The sequence below is a fragment of the Macaca thibetana genome, chromosome 1 (genome assembly GCF_024542745.1).
Source record: "Macaca thibetana thibetana isolate TM-01 chromosome 1, ASM2454274v1, whole genome shotgun sequence".
NCBI classification, from domain to species: Eukaryota; Metazoa; Chordata; class Mammalia; order Primates; family Cercopithecidae; genus Macaca; species Macaca thibetana.
The window spans coordinates 1,241,317-1,263,797 of record NC_065578.1 but is presented as its reverse complement, the minus strand read 5'-3'; the positions used below and the strand labels follow the sequence as shown (position 1 = coordinate 1,263,797).

The 22,481-nt window shown below is 55.9% G+C and overlaps 1 protein-coding gene across 5 annotated transcripts in view; it reads right to left on the bottom strand.

The window, feature by feature from the left end:
- Positions 1-22,481, bottom strand: part of PRKCZ (protein kinase C zeta) — a 148,621-nt gene that overhangs the window by 121,134 nt on the left and 5,006 nt on the right. Inside the window, exons 3-4 of one of the 5 annotated variants that reach the window (XM_050786139.1) lie at positions 21,616-21,705; positions 18,420-18,470 (exon numbers count right to left, since the gene is read on the bottom strand). In XM_050786139.1, coding sequence (XP_050642096.1) covers positions 18,420-18,470; positions 21,616-21,705 — 141 coding nt within the window. Of the gene's footprint in view, positions 1-1,445; positions 1,540-2,058; positions 2,161-2,392; positions 2,531-2,622; positions 2,892-18,419; positions 18,471-21,615; positions 21,706-22,481 lie in introns of those variants that run through there. The other 4 variants (XM_050786142.1, XM_050786140.1, XM_050786141.1 and 1 more) reach the window with 4 other exon arrangements.

Here is a 22,481-nt window from a genome sequence, read left to right as displayed (position 1 = left end):
TGGGGTTTCACCATATTGGTCAGGCTGGTCTTAAACTCCTGACCTCAGGTGATCCCCCGCCTCGGCCTCCCAAAGTGCTGGGATTACAGACGTGAGCACCACGCCTGACCTGAACAAAGCTTTTTCTGCCCCTTGCATAAAACGACAAACATTTCTGGAGGCCCAGCATCATGCCGACCCCAGGGGCTGGGAGATGGGGATACCTCAGGGTATCCTGGACACAGGCCTGTCCAGCCTGTGGCATGAGGGTTGGTAGGAGCGGTGGCCGCACGTTCTGCTCCCCCTGCCACATGTGGGAGGCGGGGAGATGGCCAGGGAGTGAGTGGGCGCCAGGAGACCAGACCTGCCGAGCCCACACTCAAGCACTATGACCAGCACAGCCAGGGACCTGCTACTGGTTTTCCAGATGTCCTCACACTTCCCCACAGGCTTCCCCTTGATGGCACTGGGCACCCCCTCAGCCCCGGCCCCAAACAGCCCATTCAGGGGCCTGGCCCTGCAACAGCTCCCTGCCCGGCTCCTGGGCAAAGCTCCACGTCAGCACAGGAAAGGACGGCTACCCCAATTTTGGGGTCCTCAGCAGAGGCTGGTGCCTGACCCCATGGACGGTCCCCCCCGCCCCCGACGGTTCAACCTCCACGTGCCCGGCTGAGTCCTCGGTGATCAGAAACGTCCGGCAGATGAGACGCAGCCCCCACTGCTACACACGAGAGCAGGTCACAAACACAGGAACTTCTGAGGATGCTCAGTGGGCCTCTCCACTGGGGCCATCGACAGCCATGGCAGGTCCCCACCAGACCCCGCGGAAGGTCCGGGGCACCCAGTGTGGATGGGCCGGGCTCTCAGGCGCCCTGTGGACACTCTGGGCTGACGGATCTGATTAACTGGGAGCCTCGGAAACATCGCAGCAGAGGCCGGAGCCCGGAGGTGAGTCTGGGAGGTGGGACCAAGCTTGGAGTTGGCCAGAGGAACACACAACTCCTTACATAACCACCAGTGGCTCCGAAGTCTAGGAAGACAGTCGGAGAAGGGCCCCCACTGATGGCTGATGCAGCTGGGACAGGAATGTGGAAGATGTGTGCCGATCCGGCCGAGACACAGACATGGGTACCACAGCCGGCTCCGGCCGCATCAACACGAAACAGCTTGCAGGGGCAGCCCGTGGCCCCTCAGTCTATCCCCATCCTGGCTCTGACTCACCCACCGAAGGCCATCATACCAAAAGCCAGTAACCGCTCGAATCCTGACCCTGGCCACAGCCCTCCCACCCAGCACTGTATTCCCACCGCGAGGGACCATGCCAGCTGTGCACGGCCAGCGTGGGCTCACACGAAAGCAGAGGCCAAGCCGTCCCAGGCACCGAGGAAACTATGACACAGCACGTTTCTCCTCGCAGGCAGGCGCACGTGTGAAAACCACCCCAGCTCCTTCCCTCTCCCACTCACCCCATCAACACAGAATCTTCATCATTCAAGGACCCCTACGGCCCAAGCTGGCTGTGCAGAGCGGCCCCGTGTCTGCTGAGGTCCCTTCGCGCCTGGGGGAGGGGCGCGCTGCCAGCCTCCCCAGCACCCAGCACCCCACGAGGGGGAAAGCCGCCTTCCCCAGCAGCCCAGTCCTCCAGGCCCACAGCTCCCCACAAGCCTGACTGGGGACGCTGGTGGTGGTTGTTTTTTTTTTTTTTTTTTTACAAAAACACCTTGCAAAATGGTCGTCAGAAAAGCACCCACATTGCCACATCCCTGCCAAACACCGTGCAGCCCCCAGACCTCTCTGAGTCTACCTCCAACCATTTCAGAATAGAAAACAGGACGCCGCAGCCCCGCTCCTCGCCACCATCCGAGGACCCCGATGGAGTGAGTCGTGCACATTAACCCTGGCCGTGCCACCCAGACGCCAACCCAATACTGTCAATGCAAAACGGGGGTTCAGACAGGTGGGGGGCAGGCTCGAGACAGAAAGACTGCAAGCCTGGAACAGGTGCTGGCTGTTACCGCCACCAGTCCTGGCACCTGGGGTCTCCAGACTTCACCCCTGTGGTCTCATCAATCTGCCCACCTGCAGAATGGAGAGGAAGCGGCACACGTACCCATCCGTCCTGGCCCTGACACAGACTCACAGACCCACAACCAAACGGCATCGGCTACAGCGAGCCTCCCAACAGCCAGCGACTCCCCAGGGCCAGGCAGGCAGACGAGCCCAAAATGATTTCCCCGAGTCCCCCGGCCCCCAGCCCTCCGCAGCCGCCGCCACGCATCCACCAGGCCTGGGCCACACACCATCCGTCCTCGGGGTGAGCATGTCCCTCCAGCAGCCCCTGCCTCGCTCGGAAGGTCCCTCCACCGCCTTATGTTTCTAAAAATCTGTCACCCGCAAAACAACAGCCTCTCACTGCGTTTCCCCCGACATCGCCGGGAGCTGCTGCAGCCGCACGCCTTCCCCGGGCCGGGTACCAGCCGTGTTGCTGCCCGGAGCATCTGTGCAGCGCACAGGCGGCGGCAACGACAGGACTCAGACCCAGAATGCTGACTCGGGCACCGTCCTCCGCACGCACGGCCTGCAGCACGGCTGGCCCAGCCCCGGGGGCGCGGACAATCCACAGGGGAGATGCCCCCGACTCACCGGCTTTCTTCTCCTGCCTCCTCAGCGCAGGTTCTTTATGCTCTGTGCGCGGCGGGCGTGCAGGGCGGCATCTTCCTTCCCTTTGACGAGCTGCGCTGTGTCGGCTCGCCTCCGGCCCGACAATAGGCAGGGAGGCTCGAGCGCGAGGAGCAGATATTTAACGGAAGGCCGGCTGTCCTGTCCCCCGCCCCTCACATCCCTGCCTCCTCATGTCTCCAGGCCCGGGTGGTACCCGGCTCCCCCGGGAAGCTGTAGCCAGCAGCTGAGGCACAAACTAAAACACGGCATGGATGTGGAGGAGCTGACGCTGACGTCACAGGAAAACAAGCATCTCTGCATCAGCACAGCACAGAGAGCGTGCGGGCAGCAGCCAGACCCAGGCAGGGCTCGGACTCAGCGGACCTTGAAAATGCAACATGGGAACAGAACCCAGCTGAGCCTGGGGTCCTGCAGGTCGGCCTGCCAGGCTGGGAGTGGGGGACAGTGCAGCTGTGGCTGGGGCAAGTGACCTCTGAGCTGCATCCAGAGGCTGTGAATGGGCTCGACGCCAATGGCCAAGGGTCCCGAGCACTGTCCCGCGGCCCCGGAACGGAGGGGAGGAGAGGACGCATGGGGGCCTTGCGATGTGGTTGTGCCCGCCCCAGGAGCCCCACCAGCGTGTGCAGGGACGGTGGGCGGACGGTGCAGGAACAGGAAAGGCCAAGCTTCGCCAGGCTGAAAACCGTCCCAGCTGGCCTGGAAACGCACACCCCCAGCCTAAGGCAGGAGACACCCCCATTTCCGAGGCCTGACCTCACGTGCTGCGCTGTGCTGTGCCTGGCTGTGGCCAGCCCGGGCTCCTGGGCAGACCCAGAGCCGCCACCGCTGCTGGGTGGCCTGACCCTCCAACCCCCGCCCTGGTTCCCTGACAAACCCTGGGACCTCGGCATCACTGGAAAATGAGAGCTGGCATTTTTCTACAGTCATAAAAACATGGGGGGCGGCAGCGTGCTCGGCTGGGAATTCTGCCCGCTACCCCAATCCCACTCGGCACCTGTGCTGACCCCACATGGGCCAGGCTTCGTGCTGGGGGTGCAGAGGGACAGAGGGGAGTGTCCTGCAGACCTCTGGCTCTGACCAGTCACACCACATGCTCCCTGCATTCTTACGTGCTGTGCCCTCAACGTTCCAGCACCTGTGGCCCTGCTGACTCTGGAAGGACGACGGCCCCTCGAGGGGCCAACCGATTCCTAGAGACAGCAAATGACTCATCCCACAGTGAACCTTTCAAATGCAAACCCATCAACCCAGAACCCTCACCTGGGCCCACCTCCTACACGGGCCCCCAGTCGTCCTGGGGGCCTCCCCACGTCACAGGGACGGCCCCTGCACCCCAGAGCCCACTGAAGTTACTCCACCTGGCCGACCCAATGCCTACTCCCCCCACTTTCCCATGGAAACCACAGTAAAGGCCCCCACTCACACAGCCCCCTGCCTCTAACCCACTCGGCACTTCCCCGCACGGCCCTGCAAGGCATGAGGAGGTCTCCTCTCGGGAGCTGAGTAATAAACGACCTTCTCGACAGCATCATCTCCTGATCACTGGCCTCCCATACCTGCCTGAATGGGAATAAAACCTCCATTTAAATCATCAAGCTCATAAACCCGTGTTTATCTGCATTCACAGAGTGGAACCCGGGCCAAAGCCCAGGGTTCAAATTCCAGCTCTGTCAGCAGCTCACCACGAGGCACCACTTCTCCGAAAGGCCAAGCTTCCCTCGTCAGGCGGCTGACCAGCTATGTGAGGGGCATTCCATAAAATGTGAAACACATAAACCTAACATGTGCGTCTCACTCAAGTCCCCAAATCTACGGGGAATGAGGGCTGGCAACCTACGATGCCTGGTGCTCCAAATCACTCAAGCTAGGATATCTACGCTTTTAATTGGCTGAATAAAATGAAAAGGAGAATATTTTGAAACACAGGAAAAGAGTCTCTAAAATTCAGATTTCAGCATGCATGAAGTTTCACTGGGACACGGCCATGCACCTCCTCGGGCGCCGCCCACGCCTGCTCAGAACCCCAGGCTTCAACTACATGGCCCTGGACAGAAGCAGCTCGCAGACCCCTGGCTAGGCCTATAAAATCATAAGACCACCGAACACCACAGCCACACTGGGCTCCCATAGGAAATACGCATTTATCCTGGTCCAAAGTAAACTTCACACAGACGGCCGGCTCAGCATCACGACCACTGTCCTTCAGCCAACTCCTTTCTCCTAATCCATCCCAAAATACCCAGTTTTGCAGAACTCTAGAACATTCAGGCTCAGCAGGCAGACTGTCAATTTTATTAGAAGCCTATTTTAGGGGGAAAACTAGCTTTTCCAGTTTGTTGCAAATAATTTGAGACAAAGCTGAATGAAACCGGATTTTTTAATAAAACAACAGACATACCTATAAATACCAGGGAATCACAGGCGTCCGCTGACACGCTTCCGTGGTAACCCGCCCACCTAGGCCTGGAGGACACCAGCAGCGTCCTCACTAGGCTTGGCTGCCTCCTTCAGACACCGCGGGGGCCTGGAACACGCTCGGTGGGGCCGCTCTCCTCCCACTTGACCCTCCCTGGGTGGGAGAGGCGGCAAGGCAGCCTCACTGAGCACTTACCATGTTCCAGGAGCCCCTCTAAACTCTGTTGAGCTTCACAAAGCCCCTTTTACAGAAGAGGAAACTGAGGCACGGGGAGCCCCACCCACTTGCCCAAAGTCACCGCGCAGGCTCCCTGCCGGTGGGGTTTGAACCCGGCAGCACAGGCGCCCACCTGGGCATTCGGCCCCAGCACCGCCCAGGTCACACGCCCGGGTGCACTGGCGACTCCACGGCAGCCCCGGGTCCAGCACCCTCCATGTCCCTGTGGGGATGGTGTCCTCGCCAAGGACCCCTCTCTGCCCCAGCCTGCAAGGCTATGAGGACGGGAGGCAGACGGGCCACGGGACGGATCTAGGGATTCCGCCATTGCCCCGAGTGAGACACTACAGCCAGAAGGCCCCAGCGCCCCAAGAGCCCCTTCCTCTTCCTGGCCCGCCCTGGCCCCTGCAACTGAGGACTGTCCCCCGCCAGCCCCGCCCCGGCCCCTGCTGTGGGGTCAGGAAGGGCCCTCCATGCCCCCCGATGGCTCCACCCATGTGGCTCCAGCCCCTTCCCCTGTTATCTGCCCCAGGACCACCAGCACGGGAGAGCCTAGGCTCCTCCACTCCCCCCACACAGGCCAAGGCGACTGTGCCACCCTTGCATCCAGGAACTCACTATTAACATCCCTGGTCATGAAAACCTCCTTCTTGCCAAGTAGAAATGGCCTTGGAGCTGGGTTCAGGGGCTGAGCAGGGGATATACCCAGAGGCAAAAGCAACAGTCAAGGTGTCCTCCCGGTCAAACCCCAGGGGCCCCAACAGACCCAAGGGGTGAGGCTCAGGAGGGTCCCAGCTGCCTGGCCCAAGCGTTCCAGGCTCCAGAACCCACTACCAGGACCACCCTAAGTGACAAGACGGGCTACAGTGGGGTGGGGCTGCCTGCTACCGGCAGAATGTGGCACGGAGAACACCTCTACCCAGGGTGCAGGCTGGAGCAGGGTTCTGCTGCCCAGGGATGCTGTCCGTGCTGTGGACGGGCAGAGACCAACAACAGGAAATGCATGGGGCAGCCAGCACTGGCTCTGATGACCCCAAGGAACCACCAGCTGCTAAGTGGGGTGTGCGGCTGCCCAGCCCAGCGGAGTTTGTATTTCCTCCATGGACTCTAAGGACTTCATAGGCCTGGTCCAGCAGACCATCCAGCGCTGCCCTCAGCCGGGTGTGGTGCAAAGCCAGGCTGCCTCCGGCACCTCCTCCACAGGGCGGGCACCCTGAGTCTCCACCACACACCACAGGGAGGCCAATGGGGCCTGACGGGGGACCACCCTGTCCCATGGATGCTGCCCAGGCCTGAGGTGACCCACCGAGGAGCCCCAGAGCCTCTGGACTGGAGCAGCAGCAGCGACGACTCCACCCAAAGGAAAACTGGGACTGCCGCCTACAGCGTCCCCCTTCCCTCCACATGACGGGCCCAGCCATCTAGAAACAGCACCTTCTCCTCCAGGAATCCCCTGGAGCCAACACAGAGGGGCCAGGGTGTTGGGAGGTCCCGCTCTTACTGCCGGGGTTCAGGGGACTGCCCACCACCCACCAGGAGAAGTGGCAGAAAGGGCCCTGGCTGTTGTCCTGACATCTCCCTCCCTGCCACATCCACCTACTGTCCTTTGAGACGGGTATTAACACTCACTCTAAGGGGAGTCTGATCCTAAGCACTTTTACAAACATGATATTATTTATAATCACCCCGTTTTACAGGTAAAGAAAAGGCACCACTAAACGGGCCGTTCCCTCAAGGTAATGGCAACGTTCTCGTTGGTGGAGCCCCAGGAACTTTCTGGACACCCACCCCTTTCCACCCCACGCCCCCTTGCCCAGTACCCTCCCTGCCAGGTGCAGCAGCCTCCAGCCATGGGGGTTCTCCAGCTGCCCATCACCTCCTGGACCATGCCTCCCAAAGGGACCACCATGGCTGGGGCCTGCAGCTGGGGCTAGGTCCGGAGAGGCCAAAGGCTGGAGGATCTCGCTTTCAACCAGCACAGCACGGACGCAGGGGAGGCGCTCTCCCGGACGGCGCTGACAGAGGTTCCGGGGGTTGCATCGGTTGGGGTATGGCTGGAACACTAAGGACAAGCCACTGCAGAAGGGACGCCGTTCAAGATGCAGCCGGTGGGGTGATGACAGCGGGAACCGGGCCACGTGTTCCAGTGGCAGCCAGCAGGGTGGTGACAATGGCAACTGGGCCACGTGTCCTGGTGGTGGCCGGCAGAGTGGTGGACTGGTGGGAACCAGGCCACGTCTCCCCAACTCTGTGGGGAGGCTGCGCACCCAGGCCTCCCTACTCAGAGGGGTCCAAAAGGGGCGTCAGTCTCATTTACACTGAGCGCCGGCTGGGCCTGTCCCAGCCAGAAGAACCTACAGAAGAGCCGCCTGCTGTCTGTCCTGCCAGGTGCCGGCCCAGCACATGGTCCCAGTGACCAGCACCACTGGCAGCACGAACCTCCCGCGGGGCGGGGGCCTGGGCAGAGAGCGTTTCCTGGGGACAGAGCCTACCCACAAATTGCTGGTGGGGACAGACCACCCAGCACTCCCACAAGATCAGAGGCAGACCTTGATGTAGTCAACTGTGGTGCATTGAAGATGAGCCCCCAAAACGATAAGTCCATGTCCTACGCCAGAACCTGTGAGACGACCCTCCTTTGGAAAAGGTTCCTGCACATGTGATTAAGTCGAAGTCTCAAGGTGAGTGTCCCAGACTGCCCAGGTGGGGCCCAAAGCCGACCACCAGTGTCCCCGTGAGAAAAGACACAGACATGGGGGGCCTTAGGGTGACAGGCCAGAGGAGGCTGGAGTGACGTCTACAAGTCAAGAGCTGACAGCAGCCCCAGAGCTGGGTGGCCAGGAAGCAGGCTGCTCAGAGCCTCCCAACACAGCCAGCCCTGGCCACACCTTGGCCCCGGGTCTGCAGCCTCCTGGCTCCAGCTTCCCCTCTGGGGTGGGGGTGGCGAGGAAGGAGGGGGGTCTCTGAGAGTGGCCCTCCCACATGGCTGCGTCAAAGCCGGGCCGCCCCACCCCCCAGCGATGCTCTCCTGTTACCAGGGCTGGGCTGTGGCTTGCAGCTGGCATCTGCCTCAGAGGAGCTGCTCGGAGGTCTTCGGATCCAGCCTTGGTCTCACCGCTACCCCGAGGAACGTACTGCTGCCTCTCACTGCAGATGTGGCTCAGGCTGACAGGGCCGCCAATGTCCAGAGTCCCATGGCCTGAGGGATCTGCACCGAGGATCTGCCTGAGGGATCTGCTGCATTTTGGGCTGTGAGTCTCATCAGCTCAAGTCCAAGAGAAGGGCCCTCCCCAGGTTGGCCCTGGTGCCAGCTGATACCACCCCAGACACAGACACACACGCAAAGCGGCTCAAAGACCAAAATGCTAGAAAATAAATTTGTATCACTAAGCGAAGCCAGAAGGGAAATTTTTTTTTTTTTTTTGAGACAGAGTCTCGCTCTGTCACCCAGGCTGGAGTGCAGTGGCCGGATCTCAGTTCACTGCGAGCTCCGCCTCCCAGGTTTACGCCATTCTCCTGCCTCAGCCTCCCAAGTAGCTGGGACTACAGGTGCCCGCCACCACGCCCGGCTAGTTTTTTTGTATTTTTTAGTAGAGACGGGGTTGCACCGTGTTAGCCAGGATGGTCTCAATCTCCTGACCTCGTGATCCGCCCGTCTCGGCCTCCCAAAGTGCTGGGATTACAGGCTTGAGCCACCGTGCCTGGCCAGAAGGGAAAATATTAACAGATTTGAGTATTGAAACAAAAATCACACACACCATTTCTGTATGACCAGACACAGCAAGGAGGGACAAAGAAGAGGAACCCGGGAAAATACTGGCCACACAGCGCCTTACCCAGTGCTGCAGCGAACAGACAGTGAAGATGGAGAAACAAGCAGCATAGGGGCCCGAGGCACCTGCGGCCCCTCATGTGGACCTCCGTGCCACCACCCTCCTGGGCCCTGGGCAGCCAGGCACACGTGGCAGCAGGTGGAGCCCACAGACCCCAGCTCCACCACCCAATCACTCCACCTCAACGAGGCCGCCATGGACACACACAGAGGATCCCCACTCGACCACGGCGTGACCAGCCCTCACCTCCCCCAAAAAACCAGGCGCTCCTGATCTCATCACACGCTCAGCCCCAAACGCCCCGGCCCCCAAGTGTCCATCAGCAGAGGAACAGACAGACAGACAGGGTGAATCGCATCACAGAATTCATTCAGCCATAAAAAGGAATGAAAAACAACTAGGCAGAAGACACGTAAAGAAACAGAAGACTTGAACAACGCAACGAACCACGTAGCTCTGACAGACACAGCAGAGTGCTGTACCCACAACGGGGGCACAACCTCAACGCACAGGGGACGTTTTCCAGGACAGAACACCAGTGAGCCACAGATGCAGCCGCGGTAAATCTGAAAAATCAGACATTATCCGAAGTATCTTCTCCAACCACATTGAGATGAACTTAGAAATCAGTTAACAGAAAGAAAACAGAAGAATTCACAAATATATGGAAATAACACTACACACTCAACCAACAGATAGAAGATGAAACCACAAAGAAAATCAGAAAATGCTGAGAGATGAATGAAAATAGAAACATGGCCGGGCACAGTGGCTCAAGCCTGTAATCCCAGCACTTTGGGAGGCCGAGACGGGCGGATCACGAGGTCAGGAGATCGAGACCATCCTGGCTAACACGGTGAAACCCCGTCTCTACTAAAAAATACAAAAAACTAGCCGGGCGCGGTGGCGGGCGCCTGTAGTCCCAGCTACTCGGGAGGCTGAGGCAGGAGAATGGCGTGAACCCGGGAGGCGGAGCTTGCAGTGAGCTGAGATCCGGCCACTGCACTCCAGCCTGGGCGGCAGAGCGAGACTCCGTCTCAAAAAAAAAAAAAAAAAAGAAAATAGAAACACAACATATCAAAATTTCAGGGATGCAGAGAAGGTAGTGCTAAGGAGAAAATTTATAGTGATTAACTTTTTCTGTGTGTGAAACACAGTTTTGCCATGTGGCCCAAGGCTGGTCTCCAACTCCTGGCCTCAAGTGATCCTCCCTCTTCAGCCTCCCAAAGCACTGAGATTACAGGCATAAGCCATGGCACGCCTGGCTATGGTGATAAATATTTGAAATAAAAAAACAAGAAAGATCTCAAATTAACAACCGAATTTTACACTTTAAGGAACCAGAAAAAGAACAAACCAAAAGCTGGCAGAAGGACGGGAATAATAAAGATGAGAGCAGGGCCAGGTGCGATGGCTCACGCCTGTAATCCCCACACTTTGGGAGGCCGAGGTAGGTAGATCATCTGAGGTCAGGAGTTCGGGACCAGCCTGGCCAACACGCAAAACCACGTCTCTACTAAAAGTACAAAAATCAGCTGGGCATGATGGCGCATGCCTGTAATGCCAGCTACTCAGGAGACTGAGGCAGGAGAATCACTTGAACCCAGGAGGCAGAGGGTGACATAAGCTGAGATCGAGCCACTGCACTCTCTCCATCAGAGAGAGAGAGAGAGAGAGAGAGAGAGAGAACCTCCCAACAAAGCAAAGCCCAGGGCCTGACGGCTTTGCAGGCAAATTCTACCAAACACTTAAAGAACTAATTCCAGTTTTTCTCAAACTTTTCCAAAAAAATTGAAGAGGAAGGAACGCTTCCTCACTCATTCTGTGAGGCCAGCACTACTCTGACCCCAAAGCCACACAAAGTCACGCCAAGAACCTCTGGCCATTGAGTCTTACGAACATGGACATAATTATCCCTTATGAACATGGACGTAATTGTCCCTTATAAACACAGATGTAAAAATCCTCTACAAAATACTAGTAAAATGAATGCAGCAGCATATCAAGAAAATTACACACCATGAGCAAGCAGGATTTATTCACAGGATGCAAGGATGGTTCAATGTATGAAAATTAAAGTAATATATCACACGAACAAAATGAAGGAAAAAAACCACATGACCGTTTCAACTGATGCAGAAAAAGCACGTGACGAAATTCAAAGCCCTTTCATGATAAAAACAATTGACAAACTTGGAATAGAATGAAATTATCTCATCATAATAAAAACCACGTATGAAAAACCCACAGCAGACATTACACTCAGTGACGAAAACCTGAAAGCTTTTCTTTGAAGATCAGGACAAAGACAAGGATCACACCACTTTTATTCAACAGAGTAGTGGAATTCTAGCCAGAATAATTAGGCAAGAAAAAGAAATACAAGGCATCCAAATCAGGAAGGAAAAAGTAAAATTATCTCTGTGCACAGATGATATGATCTTATATGTAAGAAAGCCCTAAAGATTCCACAGAAAGTTGTTAGAACTAATAAATTCAGCAAAGCAGCAGGCAAAAAAGTCAACACACAAAAATCGACTGCACTTCTATACACTTAAAATAAACAACCCAAAAGGGAAATTAAGGAAACAATTCCACTTGCAACAGCATCAAAAAAAATAAAACTTTTAGGAATTAACCAAGGGGGTAAAGACTTGTACAAAGAAAACTGTAAAACACTGCTGAAAGAAATCAAAGAAGACATAAACAAATGGAAACACACTTCATTTCATGGATTGGAAGACTTCATACTGTTAAGACATCAGGACTACTCAAAGTGGTCTACAGAGCCAGTGCAATCCCTGCAAAAATCCCAATAATTTTTTTTTGCAGAAATAGGAAAGTCTGTCCTAAAATTCATCTGGAATCTCAGGGGACCCCAAAACAATCTTGAAAAGGAAGAACAAAGCTGGAGGGCTCACACTTCCTGATTTCAAAACTTCCTACAAAGCTACAGAGATCAAAACAGTGTGGCACTGGCTCAAAGAGAGACACAGAGACCAATGGACTAGAACAGAGACTCCACAAACGAACCCTCCCACACACGGTGAAACGATTTTCAACAAGGGTGCCAATGCCATCCAATGGGAAGTCTTTTCACCAATAGTGCTAAGAAAACTGGACCTCCACAGGCAAAGGAATGAAGTTAGACGCTTACCTTACACCACATACAAAATTTAACTCAAGATAGATCCATGGCCGGGCGCGGTGGCTCAAGCCTGTAATCCCAGCACTTTGGGAGGCCGAGACGGGAGGATCACGAGGTCAGGAGATCGAGGCCATCCTGGCTAACACGGTGAAACCCCGTCTCTACTAAAAATACAAGAAAATTAGCCGGGCGAGGTGGCGGGCGCCTGTAGTCCCAGCTACTCGGGAGGCTGAGGCAGGAGAATGGCGTGAAAAAGCGGAGCTTGCAGTGAGCCGAGATCGCGCCACTGCACTCCAGCCTCGGGCACAGAGCAAGACTCCGCGTCAAAAAAAAAAAAAAAAAAAAAAAAAAAAAAAAAAAAAAAAAAAAAGATAGATCCATGACCTAAACATAAAACCTAAAATTATAAAATCCTTAGATGAAAAAGAAGGGGAAAAGCTTCACAACGTTGGATTTGGCAATGATTTCTTGGATGTGACACCAAATACACAGGCAACAAAAGAAAAAAAAAACATTAAGCAGGATTTCAGGAAAATTTTAAAACTTTGTCCATCAAAAGGCACTATCAACAAAGTAAAAAGACAACCCACAGAACAGAAGATATTTGCTAATCACATATCTGATAAGGGATTAACATCCAGGACAGAGAACTACTAAGACTCACCAACAAAAAAACCAAACAATCCATTCAAAAATGGACACAGGACGTGAACAGACATTTCACCAAAGAAGATACAGAAATGGCCAACAAGGCCAGGCATGGCAGCTCACACCTATAATCCCAGCACTTTGGGAGGCCAAGGTGGGTGGATCACTTGAGGCCAGGAGTTCGAGACTAACCTGGCCAACATGGTGAAACCCCATCTCCACTAAAAATATAAAAATTAGCTGGACATGGTGGCGGGTGCCTGTAATCCCAGCTACTCAGGAAGTTGAAACAGGAGAATCGCTTGAACCCGGGAGGTGGAGGTTGCAGTGAGCTGAGATCGTGCCACTGCACTCCAGTATGGGCGACAGAGCAAGACTCCATCTCAAAAAAAAAAAAAAATAGAAATAGCCAACAGGCACATGAAAAAATGCTCAACATCACTTATCACCAGGGAAATGAGAACCAAAACCACAATGACATGCCACCTCACGCCCATTAGTACAGCTACTGTCAAAAAACAGAAAAAGGCAAGAGCTGGAGAAGATGGGAGACAGCGGCACTCATGCACTACTGCAGGGGGTGGAAAATGCTGCAGCCACCGTGGGAAATGGCACAGCAGCTCTTTAAACAGAATTATCGGCCAGGTGCGGTGGCTCACACCTGTAATCCCAACACTTTGGGAGACCGAGGTGGGCAGACTGCTTGAGCCCAGGAGTTCAAGACCAGTCCATGCAACATGATGAAATCCTGTCTCTACAAAAAATACAGAAACTAGCCAGGCGTGGAGGCACCTGCCTTTAGTCCCAGCTACTTGGGAGGCTGAGACAGGAGAATCGCTTGAGCCCAGGAGGTGGAGGCTGCAGTGAGCCGAGATCGTGCCACTGCACTCCAGCCTGGGCAACAGAGCGAGACACTGTCTCAAAAATAAATAAATAGGCCGGGCGCGGTGGCTCACGCCTGTAATCCTAGCACTTTGGGAGGCCGAGGCGGGCAGATCACAAGGTCAGGAGATCGAGACCACGGTGAAACCCCGTCTCTACTAAAAATACAAAAAATTAGCCGGGCGCGGTGGCGGGTGCCTGTAGTCCCAGCTGCTCAGGAGGCTGAGGCAGGAGAATGGTGTAAACCCAGGAGGCGGAGCTTGCAGTGAGCCGAGATCGCGCCACTGCACTCCAGCCTGGGCGACAGAGCGAGACTCCGTCTCAAAAAAAAAAACAAAACAAAATAAATAAATAAAACCAGAATGATCAATGATCCAGCAATCCCACTTCTGGATCTACACCCAGAACTGAAGGCAGGGTCTCCAGAGGTCACTGCGCACCCGTGCTCACAGCAGCATCATTCATGACAGCTAAACTGTGGAAGTCACCCATGTGTCCACCAACAGAAATGGGTAAACAAAATACATCCAGGCAACAGCCTGCGGTTCAGTCTTAAGAAGGAAGGAGACTGTGACACAAGCTGCTCGTGGCTGCACCTTGAGGACACGGTGCTGAGTGAAATAAGCTGTCACAAAAGGACAGATCCTGTGCGACTCCACTCATAGGAAGTCCCTAGAGTCACCAAACTCACAGAAACAGAAAGCGGTGGGTGGGTGTCGGGGGCTGGGGGAGGCAGAATGAGGAGTGAGTGTTTCATGGGGACAGAGGCTGAGTCTGGGAAGATGAAGAGAGTTCTGGAGATGGGCGGTGATGATGGCTGGACAGCAATGTGAGTATCAAATACCAATGAATTGCACCTTTAAAAAATGGCTAAGATGGGGCCGGGCTCAGTGGCTCACACCTGTAATCCCAGCACTTTGGGAGGCCAAGATGGGTAGGTCACTTGAGTCCAGGAGTTTGAGACCAGCCTGGGCAACATGGTAAAACCCTGTCTCTACAAAAAACAAAACAAAAACAAAAACACCTCAGCCAAGAGTGGTAACGCACACCTGTAATCCCAGCTACTCAGGAGGCTGAGGCGCGAGGACTGCTTGAGCCTGGGAGGCGGAGGTTGTAGTGAGCCAAGATTGCACCACGCACTCCAGCCTGGGTGACAGAGCAAGACTCCGTCCCCTACACCACCCCCACAAAAAAAAAAAAAAGTTAAGATGGCAAAAATAGATGTTATGTGCATTTTACCAGAATAGGAAAAAGATCTGCAGTGCTAAGAATGCCCCAGCATGGAAGAACCTTGGGAAGGTCAGGCGGGTGAGAGCCACCAGAGGCAAAAGGACGAACATGCGGGATTCCACGGACACCGAACGTCCAGGATCCGCAGGGCCACACGGACACCGAACGTCCAGAATCCACAGGGCCACAGAGACAGAGGCCGAGCGGAGGTGCCCAGGGCCGGGGCTGAGGCGGAACAGGGAGTGACCGCTGACGGGCACGGGCTTTCCTTTTGGAATATATTTTGGGTTTGGAACTACATAGAGGTGATAGTTGCAAGTATAGAGTTTTTGTAGAAATCTATAAAACCAATTAACTTCATCTAGACACACATAGAACGTGCCAGAAGGTCCTCTGCTGACGGTGCGACAGGCACGTCCAGGCGTCTGAACCAGGCCCACGGTACAGCCACAGTGCTGCCCTCCTCCGCCTCTGGTGTGCTCCATCCACTGCCCACACCTCCCAGTCTGACCCTTCTCACTGACCCTCAGCCCGGGCAGTGCTGCCTGAGGACAAAAACACCTGTGAACATCCCCATAGGTGCTAAAACCACAGAGCCCCGGGCGGCGGCCACTGGCAACCAGAGCAGGGTGTCCCGTCTGAGATGAGCACCGAAGTCACAGCAAAAGAAACACGTACGGCATCAGGGAGAGCGCCAGCCCCCCAAGCCCTGGTGGCCTGGGACCCCGTGTGGGCAGCGTGTTCTCACACACTCCTGACACTAGCACCATAAAATCCACCCCACGTCCAGGTGGACATCAGCACGCAGGGCAGGGCAGGGTTCCTCACCCCCGGCATCCACCTCTGACCTCCTCGGCAAAGGCTACCCCAGAGGCTCTGGTGGAATGTCCCCAACCAGGCTGAGTGGTCCCCAAAGCCGTGGAGCCACCCCGGGTAAACATCTCAAGGACCTACTCATGTGTCCCAGGAGGTCCTTCCTTGGGGCTTGGCCACGTTCTCCGCATTCCCCACAGTGACTCAGCCGCCACCCCCACAACACACTCCCCTGCAGAGCCCAGGCCCCAGGGCATCCTGTGACCCCCCAACTTCCCCTTCCTCCACCGCAGTGGCCGAGCAAACGCGGGCCCCTGTCCCTACGTGAGGCCGGCAGGTTGTCCACACGGGCAGAGAGGCGCTGCTGAGGTCGCAGACAGAAAGAGCAGACCCCAGGCCCCCAGGCAGGGTTGAGACAAGAGGCAGACATGGCGCAGAAATACTGCGGGCTTCCCCCGCCCCCAGGGGCTACGCTGGCCACAGGTGGACACATTTGGGTGTGCACGGTCTCAGCGCACATGGGACCGATGAGCACAGTCCTGTCACCAAGTCAAAAAATCATCCAGGTGGCAAATAAACAAGGCCCGTGGTCCCCTCCTACAAAGCAGCAGCATGAGGCTGCGGGGTGCTGTGGAGGGACAACCATTGTCTGACCCACGGGGAGCATGTCTTTTTTTTTTTTTTTGAGACGGAGTCTCGCTCTGTCGCCCAGGCTGGAGTGCAGTGGCCGGATCTCAGCTCACTGCAAGCTCCGCCTCCCGGGTTCCTGCCATTCTCCTGCCTCAGCCTCCCGAGTAGCTGGGACTACAGGCGCCCGCCACCTCGCCCGACTAGTTTTTTGTATTTTTAATAGAGACGGGGTTTCACCGTGTTAACCAGGATGGTCTCGATCTCCTGACCTCGTGATCCGCCCGTCTCGGCCTCCCAAAGTGCTGGGATTACAGGCTTGCGCCACCGCGCCCGGCCGGGGAGCATGTCTTATTCATGTTTACGTAAACGTTATGTGCTCGCACCCAGCCCCACCCTGAGCTGCTCCTGGCACCCCCAGAACAGCCCCATCTCAGAAGTCTCTCCCTGACCCTCACCCCTGCAGGGCCCCTGCAGCCCACAAGCCGGCCCCAGTCCCACTTGAGGCAAAACTACAGCCGAGCACCCACCCCTGCTCCTGGACCTCGCCGGCCTGTGTGGACTCTGTCCGGCACCCTCGGGGCCCCCAAAGTTCTTACCCCTGAGACTCCCCATTCCCCCACCGCCTTCTCAACATGGCCTCCGAATTCCAACCTGCACCCTTGCCCGGCCACTCCCGCCCGGGGCCGTGGACGTCACACGTCATCTCCCTTCCACCTGCCTCCCACTGGGACACACAGGGTCCCCATCTCTCCAGCCCAGGTGGTACCATCTCCAAGAGCCACAACCAGGGCTGAACAAAGGAACGTGTCCCCCGCCTCCTCACACTTGCCTCATGCTGCCAAAACCGCCGGTGGTGTCTGCCTGCCATGGCCATACCCCATCTCCTCCTGCCGGCCCCCGGGCAGGTCCAGCCCCAGACCACCCGCTCCACTCCTGCCAGGGCCCACCTCTGGATGTCTCCTCGGCCTTGCCGGCCATGGTTCAGGGACCCCTGTTGGCTGAGGGCTTGAAACCAGGATGCCACGCCGCCCTCTCCCCGGGGTGATCATGGAAATCCCGTGGCTCCTGGGGCCTCCCCATTGCTAAGCGCTGCCAAACCTCTATTCGACCCCACTTCTCCCCGGAAGCCGAGACTCTAACCCCAACTGCCCACTCGCCCTCTTGGCCTGAATCTGCCCCCACCTCCGCTTCCTGCCCAACACAGGGCACCGCCGACACCCAGCATCCAGCCTGAGGCCAACCTGGTGTGCACCCTGGCAGCAGGGGTTGGGGACACTGAGCCACGTGCCCTGCACTGGACAGGCAGCGGCCTCGGTCCAGGATCTCCTGCCCACACAACAAACAAGGCATGGCACGGATGCTGGAGGCAGTGTGGGGTTTGGAGGGTGGGGGTGGAACCCCATCAAACACAGCCATGGGATGCACGGCCCCACAGCAGCGTAGCCACCTGCTCAGGGCCCAGCAGTCTCCGCGACGTGGTAGGAAGTGAGGTCAGAAGCTTCCCTCTGAAGCCACAACCCCCAGGACTCACTTTCTTTCCTCTCCTCCCGATGGAGCCAGCGTGGAATGAAGGGAGCCCCCACTCCAGCTCAGGGGCCAGCAGGGACCAGGAGGAGTGGACAACTGGCCTGGGGGTGGTCATGAGCTGAGGCAGCCACATGGGAGCAGTGTCCAGCGTCCCACCTGGCCTTTCCCTCCTAGGGAGACAGCAAGGCCCCCCGGACTTCTCATGCCACCAACCAGCCAAGCGAGGCCCCCGCCGCGCGGTGCTGTCAGCCAGAGCATGCACAGGCAGCAGCTGTGGTCACCATGGCTGCTTGTGCCCTGACGCTCCATGAGGGTGAACCTCTGAAAACGGCACCACTGCTTCCTCCTCGGCACAACGGATCAATAGCTCAACCCCGTAACATGCAAGACCGGTGTAGGAAACCCCAGTACTCACTGTCTTCTCCTGGACACGGCAGTCCTGGCTGCTCAGGGGTGCTCGGGAAAACTGGACAGAGAGAGGAAGAGAGAGCGTCAAGGCCCCGCGGCTGCCACTCAACAGTCTCACGGAGGAAGTCCCGCCTCAGTCAGGCTGAGCACACGGACTTCACACAAGGCGCACGTGCCATTGCCAATGAGAGCACGCTCCTGGGAGACGTGAAACCCAGTGCGTCTACGTAGGCCAGGCTCCATTAGGTAGGACTTAAAAACCCACAGAAAAATTTAGGGTAAAAGCCAATCAGAGGGACCTGGACAGCAGAGCCGTCAGAGAAAGCTACTGACTTGTATTTTTAAACTATATAAAAATGGGGAAGAACTGCAATTACTTTGAAAACTGACTTTTAAAAGCACTTTAGATTCCATTTCTTTATACTCAAGACAGAGTTCAAAATTATTTTAACACACATCCTGGGCTTCCACGATAAATTATCAAAATAGATGCCTAGGAAATATTAAAACTTAGCTGGAAATGATGGCTCACGCCTGCAATCCCAGCACTTTCGGAGGCCGAGATGAGAGGATGGCTCCAGACCAGGAGTTCAAGACCAGCCTGGCCAACATGACAAAATCCCATCTTTAATTCTATATATTGTGGGAGGCCATGTGTGTGACGCATAAAAGTATGAGAGGAGTCTCGCTCTGTCACCAGGCTGGAGTGCAGTCAAGACCAGCTCCGCCTCCTGGCCAACATGACTGAGTAACTACAGGCGCCCGCCACCCATCTTTAATTTTTTGTATTTTATAGTAGAGACGGGGTTTCACCGTGGTCTGTGTGCTTGTGTGCATCGGCCTGTGTGTATTACGGCGTGATATACGCATAAAAGTATTAAAACTTTAGTAAAACAAACATTTTTTGTTTTTCGTTTTTTTGAGATGGAGTCTCATTCTGTGCCTAGGCTGGAGTGCAGTGGCACGATCTTGGCTCACTGCAACCCCTGCCTCCCAGGTTCCAGCAATTCTCCTGCCTCAGCCTCCCAAGTAGCTAGGATTACAGGCACGCGCCACAACGCCTGGCTAATTTTTGTATTTTTAGTAGAGATGGGGTTTCACCATGTTGGTCAGGCTAGTCTTGAACTCCTGACCTCAAGTCATCCACCGGCCTCGGCCTCCCAAAGTGCTGGGATTACAAGTGTGCACCACCAAGCCCGGCCCTAACTATTTTTCTTTTACCTAGAAAATAACGTGAATTTTAAAGCACCATATCTTTCAATGTAGAAAAGCAAAATGTGCTTACTAACACAATCGCAATAAAGTGGACAAGGTTAGGCACAGCTACAAGTTTATTTATCTGAGACAGGGTTTCGCTCCATCACTCAGGCTAGAGTGCAACGGCACAATCACAATTTACTGTAGCCTCTACCTCCTGGGCTCAAGGACCGCCCACCTCGGCCTCCCGAGTAGCTGGGACTACAGGTGCACCACCACATCTGGTGTCGGGCACGGTGGCTCACGCCTGTAATCCCAACACTTTGGGAGGCTGAGGCGGGTGGATCACCTGAGGGCAAGAGTTAGAGACCAGCCTGACCAACACGGCGAGACCCCATCTCTACTAAAAATACAAAAATTAGGCTGGGCGCAGTGGCTCACATCTGCAATCCCAGCACTTTGGGAGGCTGAGGCGGGTGGATGACGAGGTCAGGAGATCGAGACCCTCCTGGCTAACACAGTGAAACCCCGCCTCTACTAAAAATACAAAACATTAGCCAGGCATGATGGTGCATGCCTGTAGTCCCAGCTACTCGGGAGGGTGAGGCAGAAGAATCACTTGAACCCAGGAGCCGGAGGGTGCAGTGAGCTGAGATAGCGCCACTGCACTCCAGCCTGAGCGACACAGCAAGACTCTATCTAAAAAAAAAAAAATTAGCCAGGCGTGGTGGCACATGCCTTAGTCCCAGCTACTCGGGAGACTGAGGCAGGACAATCGCCTATACCCGGGAGGTGAAGGTTGCAGTGAGCAGAGATAGCGCCACTGCACTCCAGCCTGAGGGCAGAGCCAGACTCTGTCTCAAAAAAACAAAACAAAAAAGTTTTGGAGAGATGGGGGTCTATGTTGCCCAGGTTGGTCTTGAACGCCTAGGCTGAAGTGATTCTCCCACCTCGACCTCCCAAAGTGCTGGGATTACAGGCGTGAGCCACTACACCCGGTCTAGTCTTTAAATTTAAAGCCACGTTGATATAAAAGGCTACAAAAATTAAACATTGTAACCAAGTAGCCCCTTGTCCAGGAGAATGATGGATCTGTCAGAAAACTGTGGGCGGTTTCGAGCTTTGGTCCCATCTTGGACTCAGTGGTCCATGGCCAGAAGCCTGGCAAGGAGCCCAAGCTAAGCCAGAAGTGGACACAGAGACACAGACGTGGCTGGCCGGCCACAGCTGCTGGAACCACACTCGCAGGCCCCAGACGCCCTGGAGACCCCAGCAGTACTGGGGAGTCTAAAGTGCTCACCTAAAGACAAAGTCACATCTCCCACGCGTCAGCTCATCACAGGGCTTTGAACTTAAAGCTGAGGACAGCTGTGAGCCGGGAGCCGGGCCCAGGGAGCACCGGGCAGGTGAGGTGGCTGGTGGGGCTGTCCCCACTGTCCACACGCACCGTGGGCTCTACGCTGGCCACTGGAGCCTCTGAGCAGTTTATGGGTTCTTTATAAGAGCAGTTTTCATTTGGGTTAATAAAATGTCAAAGAAAAGGCTGGGTGTGGTGGCTCACGCCTGTAATGCCAGCACTTTGGGAGGCCGAGGCGGGCAGATCATGAGGTCAGGAGATTGAGACCATCCTGGCTAACACAGTGAAACCCCGTCTCTACCAAAAATACAAAAAATTAGCCAGGTGTGGTGGCGGGCGCCTGTAGTCCCAGCTACTCAGGAGGCTGAGGCAGGAGAATGGCGTGAACCCAGGAGGCGGAGCTTGCAGTGAGCTGAGATCATGCCACTGCACTCCAGCCTGGGCGACAGAGCGAGACTCCGTCTCAAAAAAAAAAAAAAGTCAAAGAAAAAAAATCCAAATGGCATTATATTAGACATCCCTAAATTCTCTGGCATCATAGGATTTTAAACCATGATCCTATATGGCATCGAACCCCCCAGGTGGTCTGGCAGGCACCCACAGCCAGGAACAGCCCCCTGGGCCGCCCCCCACAGACCCCACCACTGACCATGAATGATGAGGCCTTCGTCCCTGCGCTGACGGGCCAGGCGGAAAGCCTCTTCCAGCTCCATCTGGGAGGACACCGTGCAAGGGTCACCTGGGTGGGGCAGGAGACGGCGCTGAGGTCGCTGAAGGCCCAAGGCAAAGCGGGCTGTGATGGGCCTGCTTAGCACACCAGATGAGGGTCTAGTCCCACTGCTCAGATTGGCCACCTCCTGGCACGGTTGGGAGGTCCAAGGATGGCCGTCCACACAAGGGAGTCACCCGGCCCCCAGTGCCGCATCAGAGCCACCCAGGAAGGGAAGCTGGTGCACCTGCAGCCCTGGGCACCACTTGGAGGGCTAAGCAGTGAGCAGGGCTGAGGACACTCTCCTGAGGTCAGTCCCGGGTGGAGGGAAAGTTCCTTGCCCTCCGTGGCTGGACAGGGACATGGAGGCGTACAGAACCCACGCCCTGCGGGGCTGTATCCAACCCAATGGGTGTGGCATCAGGCTCCACCCACATAGCCGTGTCCTCAGCCAGCAGCTGCCCACCAGTCCCTGGGCGAAAGGGGTCTCTCTGGACGTCTCCCAATCCCCTCCCATCCTTTTCAGGATGTGTGTCTGAGAGAGAGGCGGCGGACACGGCGAGCCCTGGCTGCACGCGCCCTCCCCATGGTCCCTAGAACAGGAAGAGCCCATCCTTCAGAAACACCTACTGGAAAAGGCCAGGACATGAGAAAGGAGGTCAGAGGAAGAGGTGAGGACCTGCCCAGGGTGAGGCAGGGAGACCCCCTGCAGGCAGTTCAAGACCAGAGCCCTTCCTAGGAGCATCTAGGCCCAGGTCCTTGTTAAGCATCTGCAGCCAACCTCTTTCCCACCATCCCCCCTGGGG